Here is a 13119-nt window from a genome sequence, read left to right on the forward strand (position 1 = left end):
ATAACGAATATATGCATATTATATATGCATACATACGTATATCCGCACCCATATGGTTAACACTTTCTATTTTTATTTGTAAACATATTTTATTTAAAAAATATAATTCTTAATATGGTAACTGTTTCCTGAGTACTATCACATAATTCTGTTGTTCATAAATTATATATTATATGTAAGAACTATAAATCGTTGTATATAGTGTTACAAATTAATTACAATACTTATAGGAACAGTTAACATAGCCGTCTATATAATTATCATAGGAAACACAATAAAAAATACAATATGATCCAATCATAAGATATAATTCTGTTCCCGGAAAAACAAAATCTACAAAGGAAATTTGTCTTGGATCACATTCTACAATATGCCGCTAAACAATTTTCATTGTTAAACACACCAAGTATGTGCTTTGAAATACAAAAATGAACATTGAATATCTTATCAGAAAAAGAAAAAATCATAGAAAACCAATATGATCAAATGTATAAAAATAATGATAATCAATGTGAAAAAAAAACACAATCTATATTAATTGTGGATAATTGTGGATAATTTGTTGCGAGTTGCTTGAAAATAACCTTTCACAAATTGTCATTTTGCAACATGTAACATTACTCTATAACAATTACTTTTCGTATATATGTATGATAAGCAAATCGCATTGGCTAAATCATATGGTCATTATGAGATTATAATTTTCTCAACCCTTAAGAGATATAATTTATAATACTGGACCGTTATAACTAAAAATAAACAACACGTCAATCTCTTAATTGAAACATCGTATCGTAAAGATGATACGACAAATAATAATTATAAATCATTATGTTTCACCAGATCTCATTTTCTTTGCCTTCTTTGACGACGAGGAAGCTCTTTTCTGGGAAGTTGACAAAGTAATATTATAGTGTAAAACCGTCACACTTTCGTTACAATACTGTTTGAAGCGTTTAAGCATTAATGTCGGGACAGCTTTCGTTAAATTGTGCGCGAGATCAAACGGATCTTGCACACACATGGATGAATCAATGCGGAAGTATTCGGCCTTTGCACTCGACATTTGTGACACGTAAAGCGTCATAGCTTCAGGTAAACTAGTTTGTTCCGTAAACGATTCCTTGTAGCACACTTTACCTAATAGCGGACACACGATGCAATGCATGTAATCGAACTCTCCATAATATCTGAAAAATCCTAACAATAATTCATCTATTGGCAATTCAGGTATGTGAATAGGAACTGTACTGCCCACTCCAGTCTCCCAGCCTGAAACACATATATTAAAAATATGTTGTATGCCAAAACAGAAAAAGCGTATATATCAAATATCTTTTATTATTCACGAATTAATAGATACTTAGTTTCGAATTGTCAAATCGCTTACTCACCACTAACAATCTTCGATTCGTTGTGGCTCTTGATTAAATCAGCAACACTTGGTATTCTATACTGGACTTGCAGATAAAAGATGACGAGCCAGGTGAGGGCGTAATTCGTGATTGCCTTGGAACCACTTAAACCGCTCAACGACATCCACTTTTTCAGGAACAATATTAATTTTTGGCAAGGCGGGTACGCCGTGTTGAAGGACCTGAATTTAATGTTTAATGAGATACACTGATGAAATTTTTAGAGGACTAGTTTTACTAGTAAACCCACATACTTAATAAGCTTGGAATTTTCCACTGAAAGACCATTTGTAAACGAGAGATCGCAATGCAATCCTATTAATCTGTGCCTCAATTTTATGAGAGGAGTCCTGCTTCTCTCTAAAGTTAACTCTATTTCCCAATTATCACTATTAGTACGCAAGCAGTTCTGTATCCGTTTGCTCCTCCTTTTAATTACATTAAGGTCGGTATTTTCATCACCTATCACATTAGAAAAGTTTGTTATACATTGGAAATATATGAAAAATTAATTATATTATAGAAATTAGTTGTATATATCTACCGAAATTAAGATACAGGTCGATGTCGCTATTTGGCAGCGCCAAGCCAGTTATTCTCGAGCCAAAAATACACATTTCCACAGGCAAATTGTAAGTTTTAAATGCGTGCTCCAACTCGGTTTTTAGTTGAATCGGTCTTGGATCGTTCAAGACATTTTCCGCCTCTTTAAACAGTTTGGCAACGGTTTCGTCGATATTTTTCAGTAACTTTTGCACAGTTGGCGGTAGCGGCGTAATTGCGAAGTCCTTAGTGTTTTCTAAATACTGATGCGTCCGTTTCTGGCGGTGGATGGAGTAAGTCATAGTAGGGGTTTTCCTATCGTACCACAAAGTGGCGCATGTTATGCAGAAACCAAAGTTTGAATTGTCACTGATATACTCGATGCTAGTATGCCGTTGAAGATGTTCCATAAAATCTATCTTCCTTTTGTATCTGAAGTTGCATGTGACGCAAGCGAAATATTGGATGCTGTACCACAAGGCTTTTAATTCTTCCACCATATTCTCCATTTGTACGAGTAATTGTACGCGTTTTATCTTGTGTAAAAGAGAAAGCATATGAGTCGTGATCATAGCTGTAGGCAACGTCATGTTGCAAGCGTAGCAACGAGTGCGCGTAGATGTACTATACGTCATCAGCTCTTGCAGTTGTTCGAACTTTTCATCGCCTGCGTGCTTCTTAAGCATCTCTAAATGTCTAACGTGCTCCGTACTACGAATATGATCAAAGAACTCGTGCACGTTGCACGCATGTTGAACATTGCACAGAAGACACAAGTAAAGATTTAGATTTTGGCCAGAAACTTGAGCATAAACCTTTATGCTTAATTTAATCTTCTCTAGCGCCTCCTTCTTGCAAATGAACATAATTTCCTCAAACTCTAGAAACCTTTTTTTATAAATTTGATTGTAATAATCCAGAGCGTTTATGCTAATTTCATCTGGTACCAACTTGGACAAGTTTTCCAATTGCGGGTTTCTTATTAATACATTTATATCTGCAGATACTTCAGGAGACATGAAAAAGCGAGGAGCGCTTTCCTCGCTTTTATTTGATTCGCATTCATATTTGGAATCATTACTCGTTTTAATCTCAAAGTTATCAGCTTGTCGCACTAATATTCTCGAATTACCTGATACATCCGTAGGAGGTTCTATCTTTGGACATTCAAGCGTGTTGTGCTCCATCTTTGGTGAAGGCGCAGGATACATATCACGATACACGAGATTGTACTTATGCAAAGTACTTTCAAGCTGATGAAGATGTACTTGTTTATCTCCGAAGTGCGTAATTATATTTTTAGTAGACTGTAACGCACAGTGGCAAATGAAGCAAACATACTTAAATTGTTCCCGGATCGAGCAGTTTGGTTTTGTATGAGCCCTTCTACGTATTTTAATGTATAACACAGGTTGCTCCGTAGCTTGCAGAGTTCCATTATCGTTTTTCCAAGAGATTATACTTAAAAATTCAAATAGTTCCAAATAATCTTTTGCATTATTAGAAGAATTATACTCTTCTTTTTTAATTTGTACTAATTTAACCATGTTCTCTTCATGTTTACATTTAGTGAAGTGCTGTTGCAATAATAATACGCCATGTATTATTTCGTTACAGAACGAGCATTTAAACATCGGATAGTCTTTAAATCTTGAACTGGAAATATCAACTAATAATTTAATTTTAAATGTGGAAGTCTTATTATTAACTTCTGACGAAATAAAAGACTTTACGGTATCTTTATGCAGTGTCATTTCATGATTTACTAAATCATTTCCTTCGATTATTTTATCACATTTGTCACAAGTGAGCGTTGCTGTAAATGCGTTACAATATTTAGAACACACTATGCCGTCCAAGTTTCTGATATTTAACTGTATTGGCCTAATAATTTCTTTTCCCGTTTCAAATTTTACAATATACTTTGCTTGATTGAAGAGTTCTACAAACAAAACGTGCTGCTTATTGACTATATGCCTTTTTGTTGAAATGGGTACAAATGCATCACACAAAATACAAAACAACGCAGTATCCAAGACAGTATCATCATTGCTTTCATCATCTTCCTCAGAAGTGCAGGGTAACTTCTTTTTCTCCGTATCATCCAAATTTTGTGATCCGATATTTTTACGTACCTTCTCACATTTCTTATGTCTGTTTCCTCTTAAATGTCCATCAATATTATAGTAAGATAACATTGGACATTGGCACCATGCACAAAAAAAATTGTCTAGATCTCTCATGACTATCCCCCAGTTTAATAACTGTCTGCATTCCAAATCTGACAAATCGGCAAGGCTCTCCAGAAAGTCCGACATTCGCTTATCAATATCTGAATGATTTGCACAGGATAAATGTTGCTCCACCTCCTTAATACACCTTTGAAATGTACACTCGCATAGGTCACAATACCATTCTTTATTGAAGCGCGTTATACGATGCACCAGAAAATATTTATAAACATTAGTAAATTTGATCTCCAGTGAATTAGCCACTCCTCCAAGAGGATTTAAAACCTTGTCCGTACATTTTTGCTCGTTTTGGTCTATTGTTTTTACTTTTTTAGTCTCTGATTTAATATCTTCTGATTTAATATGTTCTATTGAAGTATCTCTATCAACAGAAACACTGCTGTGCTTGGCACAAGCTGTGCTAGCTTGGCTTGTAACATCATGTAATCTTGGTTCAACACTTTTAACATCTTCTGCTTGGCTCGTAGCATCATGTAACCTTTGTTTAATACTTTTAACAGCTTTAATATCTTTAACGTATTGACTTGTAGTATTACATAACCTTTCTTCAATCAAACTTCCCATAACTTCATTTTTTATTAACCACATGTAGTGTTCATGTCCCTCTGTTTTGAGATGTGACACAACCTTAGACATGTCATGTATTGTATATTGACAGTGTATACAATAGTACTTTTGCAGTCTCAACATCACTAGTCCATGAGTCAAAAACTTTCTACATTTCTTGTCTGACAACTTGATCAAATATTTCGGAAACTTTGATATTTTGATGTCTGAGTGACTTTGCTCTGAATGGTACATTGCCTCGTCAATGTTTGGAAATATAATGTTGCATGGATAACAGTACCATTCGTTTTTGTAACATGTTATGCCTTGTGCTATGAGATATTTATATGTTTTAGCACTTTTATTCCACTGCGACTTTGAATCAAAAGTAGAATCATTAACATTAACTTTAATCTGCGTTTTTATAACAGGTTCTGGTTCGATAACATGTTCCATTAAGGTCTCTTCATCAGCAAAATCCTTGCTTTTCACGCTACTTGTATCATCATCTGAGTTTTCTTGGACATTTTCAATATCTCCTTTTATTATTGTAGTAGCATTTATGTGTCCTTGATGTCTCTTTCCCATGACATGTGATACAATATTACTTAAACCATGTATCTTACATTGACAGTATACGCAAAAGTAACGTTCCAGCAGAGCCTCTATAACTATTCCGTGATTGAAGAACTGCTCGCAATCCATGTCCAAGATTTTGTCGATATTCAGAAAATCTGATACACTAATCTTAATATCTGAATGAGTTTCATGTAAATGATGTTTTGCCATGGTGACATTTTGTTGCCGACACTTGCACAGGTAACAGTACCATTGTCGCTTATAATACGTTATACAGTGTGCCAGCAAAATTTTATATATATCAACAGATTTTCTCTTCAGTGACATTCGTGAAAGTGGAAAATCATATCTGGCAATTTTGTTTGTTACCTGTGCAGAATCATTCAAAGGGTCTCTTGAAAGCTTATCCTCACAAATTGCTTGCGTTTCTGTAGAAGAGTCCAAATCATACGCATATTTCGTTAAAGCCTCAGCATCGGCATAAAGAACGTCGCTTTTCATGCTACTTATGACATTATCTAAGTTCTCTTGGACATTTTCAACACTTTTTATCATTGTAGCAGCATTTAAATGTCCTTGATGTCTCCTTCCGTTGATATGTGATGCAATATTACCTAAACCATATAGCTGGCATTGACAGTATACACAAAAGTAACGTTCTAATAGCAGAGCCTCTATAACTATTCCATGATTGAAGAACTGTTCGCAATCCATGTCCAGGATTTTGCCGATATTCAGAAAATCTGATATACTAAGGGCAATATCTGAATGAGTGTCTTGTAAATGAAGTTTTGCCACGATGACATTTTGTTGCCGACACATGCACAGGTAACAATACCATTCCCCCTTGTAATACGTTATACAGTGTGCCAGCAAAAGTTTATACATATCAAGAGATTTATTCTTCGACGACAGTGAAAGCAGAAGATCATTTCTAACTTCGTTTGTTATCTGTGCAGAGTCACTCAAAGCGTCTCTTAAAAACTTATTCTCACAAATTGCTTTCATTTCTGTAAAGTCCAGCTCGTACATACATCTCATTGAAGCCTCTTCATCGGCGAAAACATCGCTCTCCGCACTACTATTGTCCAAGTTTTCCCAAACACTTTCGATATCTTCCATTATGCAGAAGAAGATTGATCTTCCTATCAAAATTTAAGTTTGAGAAACAGTAATTATCGGAAATTTCGTACTTAAAATGGATATCGAATAATCGCACATAATAAATTCTTACGAGTCACAAAGCAGAAATGCGTAGTAGCAATTCGTCGAATGTATCGTCTTACATGCCGATAGTAATGAATCGCTAGTATTCACGATTTATTTGTTCAACAATAAATCTATCTTTTACTTTTAAAGCCGAGATTTCTCACTCATTCCGATTCCTATAAATCATACCAATAATTATACTAATGTAACACGATATAATTTATAAAGAAATACATACGGTATGATACACCTTGCGTAGCTGGCAACATGGACGATGGAGTATGGACTATTAGTTCAATTGGCACGAATTCAAATATTTGGCTCCTTCGCACAGAACGCGGCAAAACTTAGCTAGGGAATATGACAGCAACGTCTTGTCGTAAAGGAGACGTTGATTGGCTACCACGGTATTCCCTAGCAAGCGTTGCCGCGCTGTGAAGGAGCCATTTTGTGCGACTGCCGTAAGTGTCGCAAGCGATCATTTACAGTTCTGAAGAGTTTTATAAATAATCTGTAAAATTAGAGAGGTAAGACATATTATATATTTTATTTCAATGAATTATTGCCTTTCTGTTAACAGAACTATTTGCTTATGAATAAAATTTTAAAGTAGAAAAAGAAATTCTAACCTATAAAAGTAACTATATATATTAGCGAAATATTAAAAGTAAAGTTTTTCGAAGTAAAATAATATGAAAAATTTAATAAATTTGTAGATTACAGCGAAAATAAGTATGATATATTGAGCACTATTAAGGCTAAAAGCTCTAATTCAATTCAACCGTTACTCTGTATTTTTAGCCAGAACCATGGAGAAGTCACAGAAAATGCCGAAAGTGGCAAAGGTGAAGAACAAAGCACCGGCGGAGATACAAATTACCGCGGAGCAACTGTTGCGCGAGGCGAAGGAGCGTGACTTGGAGATCCTACCGCCACCGCCAAAGCAGAAGATTTCAGATCCGCATGAGCTTGCCGACTATCAGCATCGCAAGCGCAAGGCGTTCGAGGACATTATCCGTAAGAACCGCATGATCATCACTAACTGGATGAAGTATGCCCAGTGGGAGGAGAGCCAGAAGCAGATTCAACGATCGCGATCTATTTATGAGCGAGCACTGGAGGTGGATCATCGGAACATAGCGCTATGGCTGAAGTACACGGAAATGGAGATGCGCAATCGACAGGTCAATCACGCCAGGAACCTGTGGGATCGTGCGGTCACGCTGCTGCCACGGGCCAATCAATTCTGGTACAAATACACGTACATGGAGGAGACTTTGGAGAATATCGCCGGCGCACGTCAGGTGTTCGAGCGGTGGATGGAGTGGGAGCCGGACGAGCAAGCTTGGCAGACGTACATCAAGTTCGAGCTGCGCTACAAGGAGATCGATCGCGCGCGGCAGATCTACGAGTGCTTCGTGATGGTCCATCCCGACGTGAAACACTGGATCAAGTACGCACGCTTCGAGGAGTCGTACGGATTTATCAAGGGCGCGCGCGCGGTGTACGAACGGGCCGTACATTTTTACGGGGACGAGGGGCTGGACGAGAAGCTGTTCTTGGCGTTTGCGAGATTCGAGGAAGGCCAGCGGGAACACGATCGAGCTCGGATAATCTACAAGTACGCGTTGCAACACCTGCCGAAGGACAGCACGCAGGAGATCTACAAGGCGTACACGATTCACGAGAAGAAGTACGGCGATCGTTCGGGCATCGAGGACGTGATAGTGAGCAAACGGAAGCATCAGTATGAGCAGGAGGTCAAGGAGAATCCCTCGAATTACGACGCGTGGTTCGATTATCTGAGACTGGTGGAGTCGGAAGGTAACGCCGACGTGATCCGCGAGACGTATGAGCGGGCGATTGCCAATGTGCCGCCCACCAAAGAGAAGCAGTTCTGGCGCAGATACATCTACCTGTGGATCAAATACGCTCTCTTCGAGGAGTTGGATGCCAAGGACATGGAACGATGCCGACAGGTGTACAAGGTGTGCTTGGAGCTGATACCACACAAAAGTTTCACCTTCTCCAAGATCTGGCTGCTCTACGCGTACTTCGAGATACGGCAGAAGAATTTGACCAAGGCGAGAAAGACGCTGGGTCTAGCGCTGGCAATATGCTCAACGGATAAGCTCTATCGAGGCTACATCGATCTCGAGGTGCAGCTGGTGGAGTTCGATCGGTGCCGCAAGCTGTACGAGAAATTCCTCGAGTTCGGCCCGGAGAACTGCACCACGTGGATGCGATTCGCCGAGCTGGAGACGCGGCTGGGCGAGATCGATCGCGCCCGGGCGATATACGAATTCGCCATCGCGCGGCCACGGTTGGACATGCCCGAACTACTCTGGAAGTCGTACATCGACTTCGAGATCGCCCAGGGCGAGACGGACAATGCTCGGCAACTGTTCGAGCGATTGCTCGAGCGCACGCTACACGTCAAAGTCTGGATAGCGTACGCGAAGTTCGAGCTGCTGAATCCGCAACTGGAGGACAGTCCCGACAACGTCGTCCTGGCGAGACGCATCTTCGAGCGCGGCAATGACGCGCTGAGATCCAGCGGCGACACAGAGAGCAGAGTGTTACTGTTAGAAGCTTGGAAGGACTTTGAGAGCGAGAAGGGCACCGCTGAGACCCTTGCGAAGATCATGGAGAAGATGCCGCGCAGAGTGAAGAAGAAGCGACGCATCATCGGCGAGGACGGCAGTGACGACGGCTGGGAGGAAGTCTTCGACTTTACATTCCCTGAGGATGAATCGCAGAGACCAAATCTCAAATTCCTGGCTTCTGCGAAAATGTGGAAGAAGCAGAGCGAGCAATCGTAAGATCTTTAAATATCCGTATTTATATATATACCTGTAAATATCTGTAAATAAACGAGCAATTTTGAGATTTATTTTGCAATTTATTAGCTCACAATCGTTTTTCATGCTAGTCAGCATGAAATCATATTATATAATCATATTATATAATCAAATCATATTAAATAATCATTCTTCATATCGCTTCAGGGCTTTTAATGAAAACTTTTTACAAAATATAATAGGTATTCAGTCACATCACAGTACAGCTTATTTACACGTCCGTCATTAATGAAACAAGAAATATATTATATAATATATAATATATATTTCTATCTAGTACATGCAGATATCTTTGTGATAAGATATATATATATATATATTTTTCACTAGAAATTATATTATTAGCCTTGAAAGATTGAATTACTCCAAAATGTATATGATCATAAGTAATCATTGAAGATCAATAGTCAAAATTAAAATGTGAAATATTATTAAAATATATAGATACTTTCGATATATATATATATATATATATATATGTCAATCAGAATAAGGCATGAGTGGTGATCTTAAATTCGGTAAGGTCGTCTTTAATATTTGTGCACTGGCGGTGCAATTATTCCAAAATATTTTCAGTTCTTTATTATTTAGCGCTTTCGTCAGATTATGCGACAGATCGAATGGATCCTGCACGCATAGTGGCGATACAAAGAAAGCTTGGGGGAGTTCTTCCTGCGTGCCAGTATGCATATAAGCGACGTAAGGCGCCATTTCTTGCGGTAAATCTGACAGCTTCACGAACGTATCTTTCTGTACCGGCCGGCCTAACAACGGGCAGATTACCTGCTTCTTGTATTTAAAATCTCCATAGAATAGAAAAAATCCTAATAGAAGCTCCTCGAAAGTGTGATTCAGTCCGTTAACACGAAAGTCGTAGCTCACACCGACTTCCCAACCTGAATAAAAGAAACAATCGAGTACGTCGATCAAATAGATTGATTAATAAAATTTAAAAAATGTCGGTTCGCATAATTTATTTACTATAGACCGTTCAATTAAATTACATTTAATTTCAAGAGAAAATTTTATTACGTTAACGCGCACATATATATAATATGTAATACACAATATGTATAATAAATTCTAAGAAAAGAAGAAATGCCTCTTACCACTAATTAAGCGTGACTTATTCCTCAATTTTATTAGGTCTGAAATGGACGGGAGCACTAGCAGAGTTTGCAGATAAAAGATGACGCACCACGTGAGAGCATAACTCGTTATAAGATGTGATCCTAATAAACCGGATAAGTGCATCCATCGCTTCAAAAATAAAGTCAGTTTCCGGCACGGTGGGAAAGCATTATTAAAACACCTTGAAAATAGACTTTTTAAATAATAATAACACAGAATGTAAATGTAGGATATTAAAAGAGGAAGGAAAGAACTTACTTGATCATTTTTGTATTTTCCACTGCCAAGCCATTTGTAACTGAAATGTCACAGATAAGTCTTGAGGGAATATGCAGTACTTTTGCAATTGGCGTTCTACTGTGCAGTATAACATCGTGCACGATCCAGAGGTCTCTATTACGAGATAAATACTGTACAACCGATGCAATTAGGTTCTGGGACTGCCGATATGATGAATTTTTTCCTTCGTACATATTATCTGTAATATTACAGTAAAGAGAAATTATATTTGTATAACGATCACATAATTATCAAGAATGAAAAACATTAATAAGTGGAAATTAATAGGAACAATTAGCAAATTGTTACTCGTACTAACTGTTTGTAAAAGAAGCATAAGTTACATTACCAATTACGAAATGAACTCACTGCAATCGAGGAAAATGTCAATGTCGCTCTCGGGGAAACCTAAGTCTGAAATTCTAGATCCGAACGGGTAAGCCCTTATGTTCGGGATGTACTTTCTCAAGTCGGTTTCAAAACTGTACAGCACGTACTTTCTCATCTCGTCGTGGCATTTGACGCGATTTGAACGCTCGAGCAGGACTTCCGCGTTCAGGCCGGACATCGTCAAGAACTGCACTACTTGATCCGGCAAATCGTTTATGTCGGGACCATACATCATTCTGTTCTTATGTTCCATCAGCTCGAAATGCTGATCGCTCGTGTCCGCGCTTCCGAACCACATAATCAGGCAAGCGTTGCAGAAATAGAATTTGAATTTGTTCGTGTGGTCCGGAATGTCCATCAGTCGCGTCACGTGATAGGGGACGTGCAGATGCTTCACGAAGTAGAGCTCCGACGGGGTCTGGTAGTTGCAGAATTCGCAGCAGTACTTCTTCGCGTTGTACCGACTCTGGAACTGAATGTGCATCTGTTGCAGCATATTTTTTATCGGCACCTCCCAGGATCCCTTCGCGTCCCTGTGCGCGTTGCTCGCTATGTGTTCGCGCAGCGACTGTTCGTTCTTCTTGACCGTGGAGCATAGATCTTTATTCTCGCACAACAGGCATTTGACGAAGTCGTCGTTGCTCGTCATGTATTCTCGCGCAAGTACCAGTTTACTAAAGGACTCTCCGTTGCTTACGGATCTCTTTTCATCCTCTATCATCATGGACAGTAACTGGATGTGCCTTTTCGAGCGGATATGCCTGCCGAGGTGCCTTCGTACGTCGTCGCTCTGCATTCGAAGAGTCGTGTCGCATACCAAGCAATAGCACTTCTTGTTGTCGTTGCGCAGGAAGAAATCCAGGGCGATGGCGAACGTGTCAATGATCGCGTGATTCGCCTCATGGAACTCGTAATTTATACGGGAGTACGTGTACTTCTGATGCGTCGAAGTATCCTTGTTTCTCTTGTCGTCAGTAGCCTCGTGTTTCGCGATGGTTGATGTTTGTACGGTCGCTTCTTTTGCCGAAGCATCGTTGCAGTCTCCGTTACTAGTAATCTGCTTTGAAGCTTTGTCACCTGCATTGTTCGTCGTTACGTTAGCTCGCACGTTTTCCTTCGCCGAAGAATTGAGGCCGTTTTTGGTCTTCTTCCTTCTCTTTCTCACCTTGATTCCACATTCCACAACTTGTGAATTATTCTCCTTTAATATTTGCGACGTATCTTTACACACATTATTCCCATTCTTTAATTTCTTAACATTACCGTTCGGTGTTGGTACCATGTCACTTGTTGCTGTCAAGACAGAGACGTTGTTGTTGACTCCATTATCGGTGACAGGTACAGTACTCGCTTGGAAGAGCGTGAGTGGTAAGTGTTTCTTTTTCCTTGTTGTCTTCCCCTCAGTGAAAGCACCGTTCTGCTTCGTCTTATTCCTTGCTGGACCGTTTTGAGCATCGCGCTTCCTTGACGATATCAAGTGTTGTTTCACAGGTGCATCTGATGAAATGTTATCGTCCCTTTGTATCTCCTCCATCGCTCGGATTTTGCGAGAATGTACAAGTTCTGTATTTAACAAATGTACGCGCACTTTTTCTTTATCAGCTAGTACCAAACTCTTTTTTTCCCGATCTAAATGCTTACGTACGCTTACCGATTTACCTCTACATTCTTATCTACAAGTAGTGTCGGCTTGCAATTTTATCGTACACGCTTGATAAAGAAAAAGGGGACAAACGGGATTTCACGCTCTGTCATTTGCCACCACGCTAAAACTTTAGTCGGGGATGCCTAGGGATTTTGTCTTTTCTGCCTGCCGAAGCAGGGCATCTATCACGTAACTTTTCCCCTAGGATGGAAAATGAAAATTTCGCGTGAACTTTTACGTTATGATTTGCTGCTGAGATGAAGAAATTT

General features: G+C 39.0%; 3 protein-coding genes across 6 annotated transcripts; 1 reads left to right on the forward strand and 2 right to left on the reverse strand.

Moving 5' to 3' along the window:
- Positions 1–69: 69 nt before the first annotated feature.
- On the reverse strand, positions 70–6869 carry LOC105286365. 3 transcript variants are annotated; one of them, XM_020033953.2, is made up of 6 exons: positions 6783–6869; positions 6570–6720; positions 1960–6476; positions 1670–1877; positions 1395–1597; positions 70–1272 (listed from the first exon to the last, which is right to left on the reverse strand). In XM_020033953.2, exons 3-6 carry the CDS (start codon positions 6455–6457, stop codon positions 830–832), a joined length of 5352 nt encoding a protein of 1783 aa, XP_019889512.2. In that variant the 5' UTR covers positions 6458–6476; positions 6570–6720; positions 6783–6869; the 3' UTR covers positions 70–829. The 3 variants fall into 3 exon arrangements, with proteins under 3 accessions (XP_019889512.2, XP_019889509.2, XP_019889510.2); XM_020033950.2 differs by having other exon boundaries at positions 1960–6480; XM_020033951.2 differs by lacking the exon at positions 6783–6869 and having other exon boundaries at positions 1960–6480; positions 6570–6775.
- Positions 6870–6972: 103 nt separating this feature from the next.
- LOC105286274 (protein crooked neck) lies at positions 6973–10789 on the forward strand. Its single transcript, XM_011351101.3, has 3 exons — positions 6973–7071; positions 7346–9362; positions 10552–10789. Exons 2-3 carry the CDS (start codon positions 7354–7356, stop codon positions 10589–10591), a joined length of 2049 nt encoding a protein of 682 aa, XP_011349403.2. The 5' UTR covers positions 6973–7071; positions 7346–7353; the 3' UTR covers positions 10592–10789.
- On the reverse strand, positions 9426–12992 carry LOC109611452. 2 transcript variants are annotated; one of them, XM_026974667.1, is made up of 5 exons: positions 12469–12992; positions 11185–12390; positions 10795–11014; positions 10515–10717; positions 9426–10301 (listed from the first exon to the last, which is right to left on the reverse strand). In XM_026974667.1, exons 1-5 carry the CDS (start codon positions 12737–12739, stop codon positions 9886–9888), a joined length of 2316 nt encoding a protein of 771 aa, XP_026830468.1. In that variant the 5' UTR covers positions 12740–12992; the 3' UTR covers positions 9426–9885. The 2 variants fall into 2 exon arrangements, with proteins under 2 accessions (XP_026830468.1, XP_026830467.1); XM_026974666.1 differs by having other exon boundaries at positions 11185–12992.
- Between the last annotated feature and the right edge of the window lie 127 nt (positions 12993–13119).

The sequence above is a fragment of the Ooceraea biroi genome, chromosome 13 (genome assembly GCF_003672135.1).
Source record: "Ooceraea biroi isolate clonal line C1 chromosome 13, Obir_v5.4, whole genome shotgun sequence".
NCBI lineage: Eukaryota > Metazoa > Arthropoda > Insecta > Hymenoptera > Formicidae > Ooceraea > Ooceraea biroi.

Bases quoted from the DNA above. Each gene is read 5' to 3' on its own strand.
- LOC109611452 (XM_026974666.1), bottom strand. From the start codon at position 12,739: ATGGAGGAGATACAAAGGGACGATAACATTTCATCAGATGCACCTGTG. The intron at 10,718-10,794 runs GTAAGTTCTTTC...TCTATTTTCAAG, and splicing joins GAAAATACAAAAATGATCAA to GTGTTTTAATAATGCTTTCC. The intron at 10,302-10,514 runs GTAAGAGGCATT...TCTTTTATTCAG, and splicing joins TAAGTCACGCTTAATTAGTG to GTTGGGAAGTCGGTGTGAGC.
- LOC105286274 (XM_011351101.3), top strand. From the start codon at position 7,354: ATGGAGAAGTCACAGAAAATGCCGAAAGTGGCAAAGGTGAAGAACAAA. The intron at 9,363-10,551 runs GTAAGATCTTTA...CAATTTTATTAG, and splicing joins AAGAAGCAGAGCGAGCAATC to GTCTGAAATGGACGGGAGCA.
- LOC105286365 (XM_020033953.2), bottom strand. From the start codon at position 6,457: ATGGAAGATATCGAAAGTGTTTGGGAAAACTTGGACAATAGTAGTGCG. The intron at 1,598-1,669 runs GTATGTGGGTTT...CATTAAATTCAG, and splicing joins GAAAATTCCAAGCTTATTAA to GTCCTTCAACACGGCGTACC. The intron at 1,273-1,394 runs GTGAGTAAGCGA...TATGTGTTTCAG, and splicing joins CGAATCGAAGATTGTTAGTG to GCTGGGAGACTGGAGTGGGC.